The 21146-nt window shown below is 49.2% G+C and overlaps 1 protein-coding gene across 1 annotated transcript in view; it reads right to left on the minus strand.

Moving 5' to 3' along the window:
- The window catches only part of Inpp5d (inositol polyphosphate-5-phosphatase D), a 103448-nt gene extending 97897 nt beyond the window's left edge, over nt 1-5551 (minus strand). Inside the window, exon 1 of the mRNA XM_040753083.1 lies at nt 5279-5551. Within this exon, the coding sequence (XP_040609017.1) occupies nt 5279-5421 (143 nt within the window). The 5' untranslated portion in view covers nt 5422-5551. The remainder of the gene's footprint in view (nt 1-5278) is intronic.
- Between the last annotated feature and the right edge of the window lie 15595 nt (nt 5552-21146).

The raw sequence follows: 21146 nt of genomic DNA on the forward strand, positions 1-21146 counted from the left end.
GACAAAGTGCTAATGTGCACACACACCTATACACAGACACACACACTCACACAGACACACCCCACACACACAGATACAGACACACAGACACACACAAACACACCTATACACAGACACACACACTCACACAGACACACCCCACACACATATATACAGACACACAGACACACACAAACACACACACAGACACACACCTATACACAGACACACACACAGACACACACAGACAGACAGACATACACACAGACACACACCTATACACAGACACACACATCCACACAGACACACCCCCCACACACAGATACAGACACACAGACATACACCTATACACAGACACACACACACACAGACACACCCCACACACACAGATACAGACACACAGACACACACAAACACACACACACACACACCTATACACAGACACACACACTCAGACACAGACAGACAGACACACACACACAGACACACAGACACAGACACACACACACACACACACCAGTGGAAAAACTGGACCTTCATACATGGTTGGTTAGAGGGTGCCACAGCTGAGCACAGAGTCCCGCAGTTCCTCAAAATGCTGAACATCAAGTCACCACACCACATGACCCAGCCCTGCCTCTGAGGGCCATACCCAAGACTACTGCGAACAGATATCCACACAAAGGCTAGTTCATGACTTTTCACAGAAGCATCGCTCACAGCAATCAAAAAGTGAAAAACAGTGCAAAAGTCATTCAACGGGCGACTGTGGAGTGTCCACACAATGCGTTACTAAGGAGCTGCCCAAAAGATGGATGTCTGCTTCAGGTTAGACAAACTTGAAGGCATGATGCCAAGGGGACAAATCCAGACACCAAAAGTCACATGTTACATAATTCCATGAACTGAAAATTCACGGGTCAGGTAAGTCCTTAGAGACAGAAAATGGATTGGTTCTTTCAGAGTCCAGGGAAAGGGCAGCAGCAAGCAGCTGCTTGTGGGTATGGGAGTGGTCTTTTGGGGACAATGAGAATGCTCTGAAATTAGACAGTGGTGTTGCTTGCATGACTATGTGATTGCACTAAGGACCGCTGAACCACAAACCGGCAGGTGGACGGGTGACTTTACAGTGTGTGTGTTAACCTCAGGAAGCACTGTAAGCCATGGACTGTCTTGGGCAGCCTTACTTTGGAGCTGGGGTTCTGGGTGTCTTGCTAATACAGCGAAAGGACTCTAAGCAGATTCTAAGCAAGTCTTGCCCCTCAGGACTGTGGGACCTGGCATGAATTGGAGAGCAATAGCAGAGTTCTTGTTCTATCTTGGAGGCAGGAGCCTTGTGTCTCAGAGAGATGGGATTGTTGTTAAAAAGAGCTAATGCTCTTGCACTGGTGAGTGTAACCTATGTGGTAGGCAGAGTTGTAAAATGCACCTAAGCCAGTGCCTATCCTGTACCTGGGGATAGGCAGGTACAGGGGGAAACACATAGTCTTTCTTTGTCATTTCACATAAGTGATACATTAAATGGGCCTTCCTAGGTTCAGCCCTCCGCCCTGGTGTTGGACACAGGAGTAATCTTCAAGAGCACCGCACCCGCAGACAGAGGCTTTTTCTGTTGTCAATCGGACTTCAGGAGGCCATGGGCCTCCAGCTCTGGCGTCTGCCTATGCTGGCATTTCCTCATTTGCCTTCAATGCCAGATATGGAAAACAACCCCACATTGCATTTGCACAAAAGGCATTAGCCAGCCGTAGAAACCTCACAGAAACTTTAATAGGAGGTTGGAGGAAGGGAGACGACGGCACAGTCCATGCCCTGACCCCTCTGCATTTCCACCCTCAGAAGCCCTTCTCTGTGGCTCTTCTCTTTCCACCAAAAACAGGTGTGACACCGTCCTCACCCCCTCTCCATTAGTCCTGAAAACCCAGCCTGCTTTATCACCTCTGGCAGCCTTGGGGCCTGCTCTCCTACCAGAGGCTGGTCACATGCTTCTCTTCAAATGACGAGAAGGCCTCTCTGAAGGCAGTTTTGGTGGTAAATGTCTCACGCTTTTTCTCCCTTCTTTCTGCACTGCCAGGGCTACCAAGCCCAGGACTACCTGGTATTCAATCCTTACTCCACCATCAGGCCTGGGTGCACTATGGAAGGCTACAAGCTGAGGGAATCCCTCACACATCTGACTGGACCAAAGGCAGACACATTCTCCCAGCAAGAGAGGAAGCCAGACCCTTCCTGAGTGGTTCAGGGGGAAGGAATGCCACTCACAGCTAACTTGACCTAGTTGTATTTGGGTTCAGTCTGGGCCCAATCAGCTGTTTCATGAAGAGCAAATTGTACCCAAGTGCTGAGCCATCAATCAAATTCTTCCAATGTAGCTGAGGCAAAAAAAAAAAAGAAAAAAAAAAAAAAAAAAAAAGAAGAAGTTACCCGGCTGACCCACAGACCCTGCATCGGCTGACCTACCCTGAAAAGTATTGTCTACTCTGCAGCACGCAGTACCAGGCAGCTGTGCTGTCCCTGCTCTCGAGCCTCAGAGACTCTTAAATGGCCTCCGGCCACCTGGACAATATCCCACCCAGGACCGGCAGGCTCCCTGGAGCATAGCTGACTCCCCACGGAGGGGCTGAGTAGAAATGAGGGAAGATGACACAGACCCCACTTAGAGGAGTTCACACTTCAAGGATGGCAGAGTAGGACTCCAATCACACTAGCAAGATCTCCCCAAGACAGTGCTCTGGGCCCCCAGTGTGACTCCAGGTTTGCCTAAGCCAAGGCTCTTTGGGTGACTGAGCAGTGACAAAATCCCCCTTGCTTGGTGTGATGACAGGATTGATCTTTCTCAAGGAAACAAGAAGGTCAGGGGTGTGGGGTGAATTGTGCTCCTATGTCACATGAGTGGTGCTAAATTGCAACCTCCCTCTCCATGATTGTGTCTAGTCAAATCTCCTAACCAGACGGTCCTCCTGACAAGACTGCGCTCTTCCCAACGTGCCAAACACACCTAAGCCACAGGCGTGGGGCCTTGCTGCTGTCCGTTCAGTCACAAGAAGGGACATGGAGGAAGCTTCAGCTTCAGGGTCACTAAGGTCCTGACCCACAGCTGCATGACCCAGAGTCCACACAGACTGGCTGGTACCCAGGAAGACAGCTCACACGGCCAATCTATTACTTCTGCAACCGAAGAAAAGTCTGCTGCCCTGAAGCCCACCCCCACCCCGGACTCCACCTCCTCTTCGATGTCCCATCTCTTTCCTCTCCCCTGCTGCTGCCCTGATGTCGCTGCCTTGATCTCCTCTGACAGGAGTCTGGACTCTGGCCAGGGCAGATGGGAGGGGATAAGGTGGGGGTGGGGCTGGGGTGGAAGAGGTTCCATCATCCACAGGGAACGGGAAAGTAAGGATGTGAAGGTTGCTTTTCAGGAAGTTAAGCCTCTTCGCATTAAAGGGCAGGCTTCTAACAAGTTTTCAAATTCAAAAGTATGTCTTTCCTGCATATTTTTTTGTGGGGCCAGACATGAAAGGGTGCTTTATTCCATGCACTGCGGTTGTAGTAGTCATCCGGTTGGTGTGAAAATCTCCTTGTCTTTGCAGGAGCCTAAGGCAACTGAGGTAGGGAAGGAGAAGAAAAAAGCTGAGAGCTGTCTGCCTAAAGGTCCCGCAAGACCCCTCAGGCTCCGTCAGGCTGTTCCTCCGCTGACTTCAGCCTTCCAGATGCTCCCGCTCAGAGTAAGAGAACCCTTGCCATGATTCTCATCTGTAACCCAAGCACACCAGAGTCTCAGCCCATAGCCAACTGCCAACAGAATTGCCCTTGACCCAAGTCCCACTGGGGCAGAAAAGAAATGTAGCTGGGTCAGTGGGGTCAGGCCGAGCTGTTGAGATGCTAAAAAGTACCTTCCTTCCCTCTTGAGGGCCCCTCACTGGTAGTCCCCAAGGGATGTGCTTCGGGGAGGTCCTGGCCACCTGCAGCCCTTCTCCTGAGACACGCAGCCGGTGGGCGTGCAGGAAGCTGGCTGCTAACTCCAGCACCGTAAGAAGGTCAGCCAGCTGTGAGTCTGTGCCGGTTTCTAGTGCCCCCACCCCCAACTCCGTGAACGCCCTAGCTCCCCTTGCTTTCACTCGAGCCCACTGGCACTGCCATCTTGATGGTGGCAGCAGGAGCTGGACAGCATAAGCTAGAGGTCTTTGGGAGCAAATGACCTTAGCCTTGGCTGTTCTCGGTCCCTCACCCGTCTAAGCCTCATCCTCCTCATCTACAGGTCTAGGTGTTCATAGGACCCCACTCCTGGTTGTCTTAAAGATGAAAGCAGCCAATAAATGCCTAGCACAGCAGGTCCCAGCATGAGTCAGAGCTCAGAACCTTCTGTGGCCACTCACCCACTTCCCTCCTGCATGAAGAGGGCCCTGGCTGTTCTGAGAGTTCTCTCTGTCAGTTCAGGGACATTCTGTCTGATGCTACCTGAGCTGCTGGAGTGGACACACCCTTCCTGACTATGTTCCTGCCCTGCTCCAGTCTGAAGCTGGGACAGAGACAGACCACAGGGCAGCAGGGGTAAGGGCCTTCCTCAAACACTAGACAGATGGAGTGTCAACACGGAACCTTCGGCAAGTGGCTGTTTCCTCTGTTGTTAGGATAACCCGCACATTCAGCAACATCTTCACTCTGGGCTATAGGGGGGACCCATGGGGGCAGAGGCCCAGCTGGGTGGGGATGCAGCTGAGTGCATGGGGGGCCAGAGACACGCTAAAGAGCAGCTCTGTGGCTTTCTGTCCTCACTGCCTGGAATAAAACTTCTGGGTGAGAAGTTCATTCCTGATTAATGCACCCCAGGCTCAGTTCCCCAAATAGAACTATCTCCAAGTCCATAGCTGTGTGGAGGAAGGGATCCCTCTTGTCACCATTGCCCTTCATTGGGTGCCTGAGTGACGCTTATGCTGACCACGACGTTTTCCAATGTGCTCTCTACCAGCGAGGCCCGAGTTTCTTCCTGACTCAAAGTAAGGACCACTTTTCCTGCTACTGGAGACTAGGAAGGCCCCTGACACTACAGGTCATGAAGGACTGGAGTGTGGGCCAGGCCCAGAGTGACTTAGTGCCCTAGCACCCCACAGCCTGTCATGACACAGGCTCCCCAAACTCCAAAGCCAAGGTCTAAATTGGGCCTCAGATACTGACCACCTCTACCCTCCCCATAGGGCAACAACAGGCCAGTCATGCCCCCCATCCTGTAACATGAAGCCATCACAGAGTTTACCCCTCAGGGGTCCCTGGATCTGACAGTTGGGAGGAGACAGGTACTCACAGCACGCAGAGCGCGTAGGCCCGGGGGATGGACTCACTGGCACGCACAAGGAAACTGCCGTCCTTGCCGGCCCTGGAAAGCAGCTCCTCTGCCTTGGAGCGGGTAATGTTGCCATGGTTCCACCCAGGGACCATGGCAGGCATGGGTCTCCTGGGCTGGGTCAGCAGCCACTCCCAGGACGGACACACCAGCGGAGCACTTAAGGGCCCTAGGCTGAGACCTGCTGCCTGTTGCCTCTCAGAAGTTGCCTCTGGCTGCTACTACCAGCTTAACTGACTGACTTCCTGTTTCAGGAGCTCAGCAAGGGAGAGGAAACTGAGCTGCACAGAACTTCCTCATTATAGAAACCAAGCTGGGAGGGGGGGCATCATCTACCTTCCCACCCAGCCCAGCCACTGGCTGCCTGCCCCACCCTCTCACTCACTGGTTCTCAATATCTCTTGCATGGGGCTCGACCTCCAGAAGCTTCTATTATCAGCCTGAGTTCTTCTCAGGGAAAGACACAGGCTCTTTTAGCATCAGGCTTCATGGCTGGCTTCTCAAGTGTGGCCTAGTATTTGTGGAAGGAATGGCCATTGGGAAACCTGTGCAGATGTCCACAAGGGCAGTCCTGACGCTTTCCCTTTTTGCTCCGTCCCCAACATACTTGTGATGGTTAGCTCTCATCATTAAACTGATACAACATAGTGCTACCTGGGAAGAGAGAGTCTCAGTGAGGGAATGTTTACATGGGGTTGGCCTGAGGGTGTTTTTTTTTTTTAATGAAGTCCATTGATATCAGAAGATGCAGCCTACTGTGGGCAGCACTAATCCCTAGGCAGTGAGTGCTGAACTATGCAAAGGTAGAGAAATAGTTAGCTCAAGCAAGCCAGTGGCATGCACACGGTTGTTTCCCTCTGCTCTCCACTGTGGGTGTGATGGACTAGCTACTCAAAGCTCTCCACAGTGACCCTCTGTGACTTCTCCACAATGGTGGTCTATAACCTGTCAGGGCACTTCATCCCAGTTAACAGGAACGAATCTAAAACATACCCAAGGAGCAGAGCTTCTCAAATTGAACTAAGACTTGGCCCATAGCCGCGTGGTGGTGGCGCATGCCTTTAATCCCAGCACTTGGGAGGCAGAGGCAGGCGGATCTCTGTGAGTTCGAGGCTGGGCTGGACCGACAGCCTCCAAAACAATACAGAGAAACCCTGTCTCGTAAAAAAAAAAAAAAAAGACTTGGCCCATAACAACAAAATGGAAGGAACATAGATTTCCCTGTCCCTCCTCACTGGAGACTCCCAGGGTTCCAGACACATACCATCCCTGTGCTGGGCCAACCTTGACAGTCATCCTCCCGAGGACTCCAAGTGACTAGATTTCACTCACTCTGTGGTCACCATTCTCCATGGGCAGCACTGTGTCCTTGTATCTGGTGCATTGACCCCTCTGGACTTCTGCTAGGCACTTGGGGGGGAAGCTCATGGAGGGACTTACATGTCCTCATGGGGCAAGCGGGTCACTTGGATGACATTTGTCACTGACTTCTGCATGATAGCAACCCAAAAGGTCAGTCAGCCTACTCCCTCTGTGGCTGGACGTGGCCGCGTTTGTTCACCTCTCAAAGGTCACCGTTTAGTACCAGCTCTTCAAGCCCTAAGGTAACCACTGTCCTTTGGACCCCAGAGCCTGGTGACCTCATTCCTCAGGAAAATGCAAAGTGTTGGCTTGTGGAAGAAGTGATGCTCCTTCACCTAAACCTTGTCTCATAATACGTAACAATGGACCTAAGCCAGCCCCACCCCCACCTCCTGGAGTCTGGCTGAGTTTCTTGTCACTCTCAGCCTCAGTTTTCTCTTCTTTAGCCTGCAGAGTATACTGAAAGGAGCTCCAGTGTGTGGAGAGCCTGGGGCCTGTGCTGAGGTCATCTACAAGGAGAGCCCTGGGGCCTGCAGGGCACAGTTGGTAAGAAATCAGAGAGTAAACAGAGCGCTTTCTTGGTCCAAGTCCCCTCCAGCCAGGTCCTGAGGCAAAGGGGTGACTAGAGCTCACTTCCATATTCTGACTTGGCCCAGCCATCTGGGTCCTGAGGATGCTAACTCTACAATGGGCTCATCATGGAGGCCTCTCGTGTTCACAGAACCTCATCCACCCCGTTCTTAGGAAATCTCTGTCCATCGCATGTACAACATGTATCCTTGAACACTTCTCCTCTTTTTCTTGAACACCTTTGCCGACTGCTTCATTGTCCTTATCCCGGGAGCCCCAGAGTCCATCACAGGGATCAGATCCATCGCAGTCTTAGTCCCTTTGGGCCTTGACCGACTCAGCTCTGCCGATCCCTCAGCACCTGAGACTGACTCACTCACGGATGAGTTCCCTCTGCACCTCTCAGCATCCTCCTGTCATCAGCACCCCCCTTGCTGTGGTTAACCTTGACTGTCAACTTCATTAGACTAAGAAGCGCTTGGGAAGTCAGGAAAGCACACCTCTGGGGGTGTCTGCCAGGTCACTTCCAGAGGTAATCAGGTCACAAGGACTCTGATCTAATTACAGACTGGCCCTTTAATGAATGCATGCTATTGTGTTATTGTGAGAAGGTGAAAGGTGAGAAGGTAGGCCTAGCAGGAGGAAGTAGGTCACTGGGGGTGTGTCCTTTAGAGGTCTGTTGTATCCCTGGCCCTTCCCTGTATCCCTTTTCTCCATCACCATTGCTGTTGTTTTGAGTCAGGGTCTCACTACATAGCCCTTGTTGACTTGGAATTAGCTATATAAAATCAGGCTGGCCTCGAACTCACAGAGATGCCCCCTGTTTCTGTCTCCTGGAATTAAAATGTTGGGATTAAAGATGTGTGTTGCCACACCTGACTACCTTTGAACTCAATAAGATTGCCTACATAAACTGGGTGGTGGTGGCACACACCTTTAATCCCAGCACTCTGGGGCAGAGGCTCTCTACTTTGAGAAGATCCCAACATTGGATCAACATTGCCCTGATGGTGGGTAGAGCCTGGGTAAGGATTATGTTTTTGTAGGCTTTTGTCTCCATCAATAATTCAATTAAATTATGCCACAAGGTCCATAGAACCACCTGGGATGAAGTGAGGAGCCAGTGGATACTAGGAACGACAGTTAGAAAAGGAATAACACATGTTCAAAGTCTAGTGTGCACACATGAAGTATCTTCATGCTTCTCAGTTTTACTGCCCCAAACAGGATCAGGAACCAGCCTGGTGCCTTATCATTGTCTAATACACCATCCTGCCTCATTCTGTGTTTCCACTGAACACTAAGGGTAGGAGCTGTTTCATTCACAGTGTCACAGCTCTGCAGAATCTGAGACTACATAGCTTCCAAATTTCCCTAGCTCCATGCCTTCCTGCTAGCTAATGAACACTGCTGGTTTGTTCACACAGGCTGCCCTGGAATATGGCTTCCAATAACTCCTGCTGACACTGTACCTTTGCTTTTTTCATGATCACAATGCCAGACTTACCTAGAACATGCAAGAAAACGACAATAATTCATTTGCTGTTTTTATTTTTGTTTTTACAAGGCACAGGCTCTTGTTATGTGTTCCAGACTAACCTTGAATTCTTATCCTTCTGCCCCTATTTTCCAGGTGCTGGGATTTTGTTTTCTTGTAATGTTGAATTTACTGTTCTGAATTTTATAACACGAATGGAGGACAACATATCACCCACAGGGTCATGTTCCATGGACATCTCAGGTTACAATTGTCCCACTCCTATAAGGTGATCTTGTTCAAAGATGACTACAGACCAGTCTTCCATGTAGAAGAGCAGCCCCGTTTGCCAGAAATATTCCCTGCACACCTGGCATGACTTCACACCAAGCCAGGGTGTGCAGTAATGCAGCAGGATGGGAGGTGGGAGAGACTGCAGGCTCCTGTGGGCGGTGTGCCTCCAAATTCCAAGCTGCTACTGGAGAAGAAAGCTGAAGGTTGGGAGCCTCCAGAGGGAGCAGTGGCTGCCTGGATCATGTTGACAGGGTTACAGAGGTTAAAGGGCATCTGACACCACTGTAGTTGCTTTCACTCTTCTCTCTTTGACCTGTTAATTCTCTCTGCCTGCCAGCCCCTCCTAGCCTTTCTCCTGCCTTGCTATTGGCCATTCAGCTCTTTATTAGATCAACCAGGTGGTTTTTTTTTTTTTGACAGGCAAAGTAACACAGATTCATAGAGTTAAGTAAATGCATCGTAAAAGAATGCAGCACATCTTTGCATCACTGAACAAATGTTCCACAGCATAAACAAATGTAACACATCTTTAGTTAATGTTCTACAGCACACCATCTCTACTTCACTTGGTACTTAGGGTCACACAGGAATGGCCTGTTCCCCAGGCTATTTCTGGAAGCCACATATGACTTTATTGGTATGAAGCTCTATGCTCCTTTGGGCAATCTGTTAATCTCTCATAAGGGGGAAAGGGTTTATATACTATCTGATGGAGAGAAGTAAGATTAAGACTCACATGGTTGAAAGCCCAGCTAGGGCACTCCTGCCAGCTATGGCCAGTACCTGGGCACTGGAGAGAGGTTTGGAAAATTTTGGGAAGTCAAGTTAGTGACAGCAACAGGGTGGTCTGGCAGGCCTCTGCCTTGGGCACTGGGCCATTTCTAGAGCTCTTGGAGGAACAGAGAGAGAGAGAGAGGGCTGTGTTGGAAGAGCCAGCTTGCAGGGCTGGTGCCAGATATCACAAATTCTGTGTCTGAAGGGCAGAGTACAAGAGCAGGCTGCATCTTTTCATTGGAAAAAGCTAAGAGAGATACAGTGGTGACACCATCAACCTACTTGCCTGAGGTCCTTCCACTGGGATAGGTTCAACTCTGGGGGCTGAGAAGCGACAGCAGTTGTTAAGCAATGCATTGCTGACCCAACATGTGGTATGTGTGGACTTCATTGTTTCATTCAGTTCTGAGAACTGGACTTTGGGCCTCACACATGCTAGGTAAGCACTCTACCACGGAGTTACACTCTCGCCTGAATACCAGTCTACATACCTATAAATACATCTGTTAGATAATGGAGGGATGGAGAAACAGGAGAAGAACCATGAAGTCCTAGTTGTATGGACAGGAATTGAGGCAGTAGAGGCCACACCACACATGACCAGGCAAACATGGATCAATCTTCACACTTCCCTTCCTTCCTGTGTCCATCAAACCCCTTTACTGTTCTGGACTCCCTTGTTACTCCAGTCTGGGAAGACAAGTGCATGTCACCTACTACATGGAGCAGGAGGCATGGACACTCACAACATCACCAAATGCAAAGACGGTCACAATGATGATTTTATATCAATCAACTTGACCAGCAGAATGACCCAGAGGTCAAGTATTACTCCAGATGTGCCTGTGATGGCACTTTTAAAGAAGAGATTTGTATTGAAAACAGTAGACACCGAGTAAAGCAATTATCCTCCTTGTGGTAGGCTGGCCTCACCCAAAGGCTTGAAGACTTTAGGAGAGAGATTAACCTCCTCCAAAGAGGGTGCTTGTCAGCATATTGCCTTCTCATTCTAATTGCTGCCTCCACCCTTGCCTGAAAGACTTGGACTTGCTCATTTTCTGAGCTACTGGAGAATCAATCTTTCAATCATTTATCCATCTAATACAGTGGTTCTTAACCTTCCTAACCCTGCTAACCTTTAATACAGTTCCTCATGTTGTGGTGACCCCCAACCATAAAATTATTCTGTTGCTACTTCATAACTATAATTTTGTTGCTGTTGTGAATCATAATGTAAATTATCTGATATGTGACCCCTGTGAAAGGGTCACTGGAACCCCAAGGGGGTCATAACCCACAGATTGAGAACCACTAATCTAATAACTATGTATAAAGCCCAAAGTTCAATTACCAGCACTTGAAAAAAAAACAATTAAAATCCATACGTACTACATGTTGATACAGTAATGTATTGCTTAGTAACAATATATTCTAAGAAAGACATTATCTGGCTACCATGAAAATCTTGACGTGTCCTTACACAATCCTAGATGGAGTAGCTTACGACACATCTGGGCTGTCACCCTGTTTGTTTTGTCTCAAGGTTTGAGGGTATACATCCATCATGGCAGGGTTAATGTCCATTGTCAACTTGATGTAATTTTGAACCTATTTAGGAAACAAACTTTGGGAGTGTCTGTGAGGGTGAGATTACAAAGAGATCTGATTAAAGAGGTGTCTTAGTTGCTGTTCTTTTGGTGTGAGGAGACACATGACTAAGGCAACTTATAAAAGAAATCATTTAATTGGGGCATTGATTACACTTCAGAGGGTTAGCCCATGATCATTATTGTGAGGAGTGTGGAGCATGTGGGTATGGTGCTGTAGCAGTATCTGAGAGCTCATATCTGATCCACAGGCAGCAGGCATGTACTGGTGCACACATACACACACACACACACACAGAAGTAGGGCTGATGTATGCTTTTGAAACCTGAAAACCCACCCCCCCTCTGTGACACACTTCCTTCAACAAGGCCACATCTCCTAATCCTTCCCAAACAGTTCCACTGATTCGAGTCCAAGCATTCAAGCATATGAGTCTATGGGGACTATTCTCATTAAAAACACCACAATGGGGAAGACTTACTCTGTATGTGGGCAGCACCATTCCTTGGTTTAGGATCCAGGACAGAATGAAAAGGAGAAAACAAGTGAAGACTGGCAGTCATCTCTCTGCTTCCTGTGGACACAGCTGACCAGAGGTTTCATAGTCCTGCAGATACAGTTAGAGCCGCACCATGCCTCCCTGACCATGATGAACTGTATATGAACTGAAATAAACCCATCCTTCTGTCTGTCTTTAAGTCATTTTTGCTAGGTGTTTGTCACAGCAAAGAGGGAGCTGCTATAGAAGGCATGGCAGCAGGAGATGGCTGGTCACATTGCATTTGCAGTCAGGAAGTAGAGAGAAGCAAACACTCCCCAACCTTCCTCCCTTTTACCTTTTTATTCAGTTCAGGACCCCAGTCTATAGGGTGGTGTCACACATTCCGGGTCAGTCTTCTATTCCCGTTTCAGCCTCTTTGGAACCCCTGTCACAGACATGCGCAGGGCTATGATTCCCAGGCAGCTTCAAATCCAATCAAGTTGACAGTGGAAATGAACACCATGGGCTATAACCTGGAGAGCTTCACCAGTAACAAGCTCCTCATCTCAGGTTCCAGTGCCACTACGGGCATCTCTGGTACCTACACTTTTGCACGCTTGGACATCATCAGTGGTTTCTTCAACTAGATCATAGGCACAACCCCTCTCATTGTATGTGTTTGCTGGCCATCGGAGACCACTTACAAAAACCCTGTCCCCCGTGGCCTGGACTTTGGCTCCTTCTTTTGAATCACCCTTGCTGCAAGGGGCTCAGAGATCTTTAAGACTAGTAGTCTCTGGTGATGGGTGACTATCATGTCTGTACTTCCAGGCTCCACTGATGGCATCTTCCTTTACCATCTCTCGACTGGCTGGAACAGGTCCCTCCCTCTTCAAGCCGGAGACCAGGAAGCAGGCTCATATGAAGCACAAGGAGTACCTTTGAGTGGGCAGCCGCCATCTCCACCTCCCTTTCCCTGGAACATCCCTAGAGGTCTCCCATGATCCCTCAAGATGCCTAAAAGCTTCCTGTCTGCCCTACATTATGGTCAGCCCCCTGCTGGGAAGCCAGAAGGGGGGGCAGTCTTCTGTGTCTCCAAAGGGAGAATAGGCAGAGGTGTATGGGTGATTGTGTGTGTGTGTGTGTGTGTGTGTGTGTGTGTGTGTGTGTGTGTGTGTGTGTGAGTCCTCAGACACCCAAAGCAAGAGTCCAAGTTTTTAAAAGGGTCCTGATAGTTTAGAGGGCCCAGAGGAAAGTTCTAGGATGTGACGGTTTCAAGGACTCTCACGGAGGAAGATCTAGGTCTCTGTGTTTTTAAGTAGAGCACATGTGCAGCTGAACTTTCTATTAAGTGGGGTTTCCCTAGGAGTTTGGAAGGGAGACAGGCATAGCTCAGGTCTGGAGAGCTATGATGTCCTTGTGCAGGAGCTGAGTGACATTTCTTTTGTTTGTGTCAATGTAGCGGGTGAGTGTGGGGGGTGAACTCCCCCATAGTGTTTTCTCTTTTGTCTATTTATTGAGACAGGCTCTCTATATGTAGCTCAGGCTGGTCTGGAACTCACTATGTGCCCAGGCTGTCCTTGAACTCACAATGACCTTCCTGCATCAGTCTCCCAAGTGAGCTATTGTTTTAAAAATATGTATAGTAGATGCTACAGTCTTAGGAATGGGAGTAGAGGGACTCTTTTGTTTATTTGTTTGTTTGTTTGGTTGGTTTTGGGAAACAAAGTTGCATTGAGTAGCCCAGGCTGGGCTTACACGTAGCTATCCTCCAGGCTCAGCTTCCTGAATGCTGGGATTCCAGGCTTAAGCCAGCACAGCCAAAGACTCCACTTTAAATCAGGTTTTCCCTCTTCCTGTCCCCCCAACAATGCACTCGGTTGACTTTTATTTTAACATTATAAAATGTATGCCTAAAAGGGATTTTAAAACCTTTTTGATTTTTTAATAACACCATTTAAAACAAACACTGTGTGACAACACAAAATTACTCTATGCCTTTAATTTTGAAGTTGTTTTCTGCTTAAATCCACACCCCCCCCCAGAAAAATCAGGCACCAATTAACACATTAGCTTAGGACTCTATAGGGTTAGGGTCATCAATATTGCTGTTATCAGCCTTTACATTTTGTTCACATGTCAGTTCCTCAGGGCAGGGACAGCCTGGAGCTGCCACCTCAGTGACAAGGTCTGTATCCTACAGAGGGTCTGTGAGCAGGGCCAGTCTTTCAGGAATGCATTCATGGTGCTTACCCGCACTTGCATCCCTCGTGGTAGATTGCTTGCTGGCAGATAGGGTGCCATGGACATTCCTGTCCATGAGCACAAACTTTCCACTGCTGGGTTTTGGAGAATTCTGCTAAGCCCTTTGCTGTGGATTCCTTATGGTTCTCTTCTCTTCTCTTCTCTTCTCTTCTCTTCTCTTCTCTTCTCTTCTCTTCCTTCCTTCTTCCTTCCTTTCTTTCTTTCTTTTTTTGAGACAGGGTTTCTCTGTGTAGCCCTGGCTATCCTGAAATTCTCTCTGTAGACCAGGCTGCCCTTGAACTCACAGAGATCCGCCTGCCTCTGCCTCCGGAGTGCTGGGATTAAAGGTGTACGCCGCCACCGCCTGGCTCTTTTCTCTCCTTATATCTCCTTTCTTGCCTCCTTTCCTGTGGGAGTGGAGCAGGGTCCCTCCTTGGCTGTCTGATCAGAAACACCTGCAGCAACTCCTCAGAGTTAACCTCATCCACATCCTGCGACAAGTGTACACCGCCCTGCTGAGTTTTGCAATCTTTTCATCTTGATAAACTCCTTTGAAGTCATGAATGATGCTCTCAAGTGGCTTCTAGATGCCATTCATATGGTCATTGGTGACATCATCTCCAGCCTGAGCCAGGTACTTGATGTGATCATAGATGTTGAAAGCCTAGAATTGCGTCAGGGCCTTGCCAGCACGGTTCTCAGTTGTAGCAATAACTTAGCCTGAGTTCCTGCTCAGGGAGTAGGACTTAAAGGGGCCTTCGGCTGGATCAAAGGAGTCCATCTCAACATTGTGACAGAATGCCCGAAGGGAGCTCTTGAAGGATTGGGGAGGGGGTTATTTAGAATGGTGTATTTAGTTAGTTAGTTAGAAAGGGTACAGAGAGCCTTGCTGGGGAAGGCAGGGGTAATGTTTGCTACATCTTGGTGAATGAAGAAGCAGAGAGTTTACCAAGAATACAGGCTGATCTGTAACCCATTGGCCCCTCCTCTCCCATGTCAGTTTTTACAACCTGTCAAAACAGCGCCACCAACAGGGCACTGTGTGAGCCTGTGGAGTACTTTTCCCATTCAAACCATGACCAGGGACAGACCACCACTTTGATGCTGGGTTGAGATTCCCCAGCAAAAGGAGGAATGTTTACCAATAATAAACAAATCCTGTAAGGTGGGGTGTTCACCAGTCAGTACTTCTCCATTTCTCTGGCTTGCCAAGTCACCTGGGACTCTCCTTACACTCCCGGAGGGTACTGGCAGTGTGTGCAGATTAATACACTGGGAAGCCACAAGACACTCATCTGGCCAGAGCTCAGAGGATTCAACATGTAGCTTGTCACATTGCCCCTAAGCAATTCATCTGTCCTGTCTGTAGAAACCACTGGACTTGGCATTGACTTGGCCTCATAGGGATGAAAAGTCCTTTCACACATCTGTCCCAGAGCAGGGAAGCTTCTCCCACACTCAACATTTGCTCAAGTGAGTAGTTTTCCTCCACAAGCAACTGGTGCTGAATTCTCCACAGTCCTTCAGCTGCTCAAATATCCTTATGTGGTGGTATGACTACATACATGTGACAATGTCACCAGTGACACCATGTCAGGCGTCTTCTAACACCATAACAGAGCTGAAAAGTTCTTACCTCTGGTGATATCATGGGCATTCTGAAGGCACAGGCTGGTGCATCACTCGTCCGGGGTGAGGCCAGTGGCGGCAGAGCTACAGCAGAGAGGGTTGTCTAAAACAGAGCAATACATACAGTCATGCACAAAACAACACATTTGCTTATTTATTCGACTTTTTTTTAGACAAAATATCTTGCTGTGTAACCCAGTCTGGCCTCAAGCATGAGGTCCTTCTGCCTCAACCAGCCTCCTAAGTACTGGAATTACAGGAGTATGGCAGAAATTTTATAATGATAAGAATGTTTTGCAGAGAGAGAGAGACAGACAGACAGACAGACAGAGAGACAGAGAATGTTTTGCAATGATGATAAACAGCTGTGTATTTTTGCTGTTATTTTATGTTGCACCCCTGCTTTTTTTAAAAAAGCTTTTACTGTAGTACAGTGAGCCAGCATCTTGAGGATCATTTTCTCCTGGGTCTGACCTGATCTTGTATTGTCCTGTCCCGTGTGACCTTCAGAGCACAAGGGCACGTTGCACAGCTGGCACATGCAGCAGCCACGCCTTCTAGGCCCATGGAGCCTCACTGGCATCATGGAACTGCATTGGCCTCTTCCAAGCCAAGACCAAGGACACTCATGTGGAGGATGGCATCCTGGCTGTGAGCTGGGAAGTCTCCCTTCCCATCTCTCTCTCTCTCTTTCCTCTCTATCCACTCCCTTTACCCTATCTCTCTTTCCATCCAGTCTTCTTTCTGTCCCTCCCAACCCCCATATGCCTCCTAAGTTGCCTCAGGTAGGGTACCATGCTCTGCTAACCCATCTCCCTTCCCAGTTCCATCTCCATTTCTGATCCTCAGGGTGAATTTGCGAGACATTGAAGGCTTCAGCAAATGGAGATTTCCTTCAAGCTTGCACAGTTAATTGTAACTGGTCTTGGAACACTTGGCTGACTTCTTGGAATGGGCTTGCCTTGAGGCTGGGATGATGGGGTCTCGTTTTATCCTATATCCCTCTGTACCTCCAAAAACTCTTGCAGTAACACAAATCAGACCCAGAAGCATACACAGCAGCAGGGCCAGAGTCTGAAGCCCAGCTTTGTAACATTTAGCCAATCCAAATGTCACATTTTATCTCAGTAAAGGGGAGAAGACATCTTTGTTGAAGGCTGGCCAGGAGATTGTTCAGGATAAGACAGGCATCCTATGTGTTCCAAATGAACAGTGCCTGGTGGGCAGGGCCTTGGTGAACACAGGTTCAGGTGGGCTCCAGACGGCAGCAGCACCAGTAAGCATGCCCACTGGCTAACAGCCCTGCTTTGAAAGAGGACTGTGACCTACAAATCCACTCTCAGCTTCTAAAACCCTAGGAGAAGGCCTGAGCCTTGTGGATCTTACCACCAGGGGGCACCTTGAACTCTGGCCTCCGTGCCTCAACAGCATTCAGGTGTCCATCTAGACCAGCGGTCACTTCTCAAATAAAGCCACTGACAAGTTCCAGGACAACCTCCAATACAATACAGAGAAATCCTGTCTTGAAAAACCAAAAAAAGAAAAAAAGCCACCGACAGGAACAGAGACAATTTCCTAAGAGGATTAAGAGCCCATATCGTCCATAACTGTACTCCATGACATGCTTGGAAATGGAAAGCCTGGCTATGAGCAGCTCCCCGAGGGTGACAGAAAACCGGGCAGTGGCAAGGAGATCTGGGTGGGATCAACTTTGGGAAGAATTGAGTAAGAAAGTGCTATATCCACAATAGAGACTTGCGCTCACATCAGGACTCTTAGGAACGGGGGATTCTATTAACACAGTAATGGATGAAATGAGACCAGGAAACAGATTTGGAAAACATTCCCAGGAAAACACTCTGAAAAGACTTGTTCTGCTGGCAGATTCCTAAGACACCCTTCCTCCCACCCGGGACTCCAATCTCCAAGTCAAGCCCCAGACCAGAGAGGGCCAGCCCTCCACAGTCTCCAGGCAGCTTGCTGCAAGCACATGCCCGGCCTGCACCTCCTCCAACCTCTTCTGGCCTCCAGCACTTCCCAAGGGTGAATCATGACAGCCTCCCTTGGCAGGGGCTGTCGCCGTGCTTCCTAAATGCCTTTCCTGCCAGCAGCTACCCGCTTTCCGTGGTGACTACGTGTCAGCTGCTTCCAGCTCCAGAATTTTTACCTCTTCCTCTTTGCTTCCTCAGCCAGAAGCTATCTGAACTGATCTGCCAAAAACCCTCACTGTAGCTTCCAGAATCTTCTCCCCAGCCTGTCTTCCTCCCATGCCACCCGCCCCACCCTCAGCAAACTTTGAGTTTCTGGGGCTACACCCTGGCTAGTTGATTAGCAACCCCAAACTTCTCAAAAAACATTTCTGAAATGGCTCTCCACTCCGGTTGGACCTGCCGCTGCCTCACCCCGGACCACAAACCAGCCTTTTCTGGCACCTGCTGAATGCTGTCCATCTTCTTGCACCACCCAGGAACCTCCACAATATGTCACATGTTCCCCTCACCACCACAACGGCGTGTTGTGGGCACTTGTCTCTGTCAGCTCAGGCTTCACGACAGAATGCCGTGGATGGGGACTTCAACAGCAACAGGCATTTATTTCTCCGTCATTCTAGAGGGTGGACATCCACAATCAGGTGCTGGCATGGCTGGTTCTGGTGAGGGCTGTCTTCCTGACTGGAAGATGGCCGCCTTCATTCTGTCCTCACATGACTTCAATCCTTTTCTTTCAACCTTCCAACCCTATCAGGACCCCACCTTTATGATTTCATTTGACTTCAATGTCACCGAAAGGCCTCACCTTCACAGATAGCCACTTTGGGAGTCACCACAATTCACTTCAGAACAATACCTGGATTGTAGCAATAGCTTACCTCTAGGTACAGACACCACACTAAAATTTGCATTTGAGTTACCTCATCTAGGCCACCATAGATTCTCCTCAAAGCAGATAGGACCTCCATCTCCATGCTCTAGAAACTGAGAATCAGAGAGACTAAATAACTAGCCTGCAAATTAGCAGCAGCCTGGAGCTCCCAGCTCACATCTGATGATCTTAGAACAAGACTGCAGGCTGTAGACCTTGAATTAGATAAGCAGGACTTTGGTGCTAGACTCTGAGATTCCTTAGCTGAAAGCCTTTGTTCTCCCAGAATCCTCCCATTTGGAAGCTCCTAAAGCTCCCCATATCCTGTGACTTCAAAGAACCTAGCAAACCACTCCTGTCTCTCTTCCTTATTCCATTCTCTCTGCCTGCGTCCTGAATCTTCTGCCAGGTATGCCCATGGTAGCTATAATCTTGGGAAGACAGGCAAGAAAAATCATGGCCTCCAAATCTTGCTCCACTCCTCTGGCCAGTGCTCAGTGTCTGTTGGTCCCCATCTGTCTTCCACCCCACCTGCTCCTAGTCCTCACATCGACACACTCAGTCTTGGTCACACCACGTGTCCACAACCCTGCCTGCGGCCCAGGTCCTGGACTTTCTCACAGCCCCTCTCTGCCATCTCTGTCCTGAAATATTCTAGCCAGGCTCGCTGAACCCCTTCCAGAGAAACACCCACCCATGCAGCCCAGTTGTAGAATAATGCACGTATCCAAGCAACACAATAGCCAGGGACTTCCAGACCTCTGCCTAGCCCTATCGGCTTCCAGGCCGCTGCAGAGCACCAGCCTTCTCTTCCCTCTCTCGTGCCCCTCTAGCTAGAAAATACCTTCTCTGCCTGTAGCCTGAAAATCTGTGTTCCTGGCGGAGACCTCATTCAAGGCTCACACCCACACACCTTACTGCCTTTGTGGATAATCCCAGAGGCGTTTACACCCTACTCATGTGAAATCTCCCATCTTCACGCAAAAGCCCCTCCCTCCACGTGCACCACCTGCCCAGACTGTTGCCACCACGCTGGCTCCTTCCAAGCTGAAGGGTGACACCCTCATTCCCACCTCTCCCTACCACCCACATCTACAGTGCCTTGGGATTCACTTCCTTCAGGCCCTGCCTGCATCACCGTCTCTGGGCTATTCCAAGAGGACCTTTCCTGGGCCATCTTCCCCCACTGCCGGCTCTTCCCTTGACTACAGGGGCTGTCTTTCTGACCCGCTGATCCTCCAGATTCAAGCCTTGTCTGTATTTCCCTGTCCTGGGATAAAATGCAAGCTTCCTGCTCATCACACCAAGCTCCCCCTTGCCTCTTTTTCTGATCCTGCTCTTCTGCTCTGCTACACACCCTTTACATCCCAAGACCTTGTGGGCCTCCTCTATGTATACTCACTGGAGTATTCGCCTCACTCATTCATGTAGGTCTGAAAGTCTGCTTCCAGACGTATCAGGGAGTAAATTCTGTGCCTCCTAGAGCATGCTGGGATTTCTTGGGGCCTTCCTGTTATGTACCAGGCCCTTGTGCTGTTCCTCCGTGATGAGGTTGGAAAGAGGCAGACTCAGGAGTCTGTCCTGGCCTCTCCTCAGCCTGTGAGCTCATGAACAAGAGGCTTCGCCCTCCTCTGACAAGATTAAGTGGGGTGATGACAGGGGCCGCTGACAGCCGGGAGGATCCGATCATGGACTGCAAAGGGCTTGAAATCTGGTATGTGGCAGCCCTTAATAGAGTCTCCCTTCGGGACAGTGCAATAAAGAGGGTCTGCGATATGTGTCTGACTGGATTCAAGGAGAAAAAGGCCTGAGAAGCCAGCACATCAGAATCCAGTCAAAACCACACTCAGAACATGGCTGAAAGATCTAGAAGAAAGGAAGGGCTTCTCTTAGTGAAGCACCATGGGACAGGAGACGGCTGCTGCCAGGGCATCTGACGGGAGCTTGGGCAGAGGCCCTGACTGCCCCACCTACAACCTGCCTGCGCGAAGGGACAGAGAAGACGAGGTAACGGCTGGTGTTTGGGGCCAGGGTGGGGTTGGGCTGAAGGAGCCTGATTCAGGCTAGGCCAGGACTTGTGTGACTTATCAAGTCACCCAGCTCCCAGGCAACTGTTCCCACCCCAGTCAGATGAACAAAGTCAGACTGGGTTATTAATACCAGGGCACTTAGAAGTCTGTGAGTCTGGAACCTTCTGCATTTGTCCACTTAGGGTATTTTACCTAGATTATCCACCAGCACAGATAAAATAGGGCCTGTGATTTATTGCTTCAACACCAAATGAAAAATGCAGTCAATATTTTGGGCATTTGAAGGTTTAGAAATCCGTTGTGTGACATTTTAGCTCTAAAAGGGAAGATGCATTTCTCTTTGTGAATGTGTTTCGAGAGCTTTTGGATGTTTATCCTGACTCAATAATAAGCATTCATAGGCGTTGATTTACAGAAACAATCCCCAATAAAGAACAAGGTGTGTCCCGGAAGATGTTTTCTCCAGCGTTATTTATAACCAAAAGGAGAGGTGGCCTC

This window comes from Mesocricetus auratus, unplaced genomic scaffold, assembly GCF_017639785.1.
Source record: "Mesocricetus auratus isolate SY011 unplaced genomic scaffold, BCM_Maur_2.0 Super-Scaffold_100010, whole genome shotgun sequence".
In the NCBI taxonomy this organism is placed as follows: domain Eukaryota; kingdom Metazoa; phylum Chordata; class Mammalia; order Rodentia; family Cricetidae; genus Mesocricetus; species Mesocricetus auratus.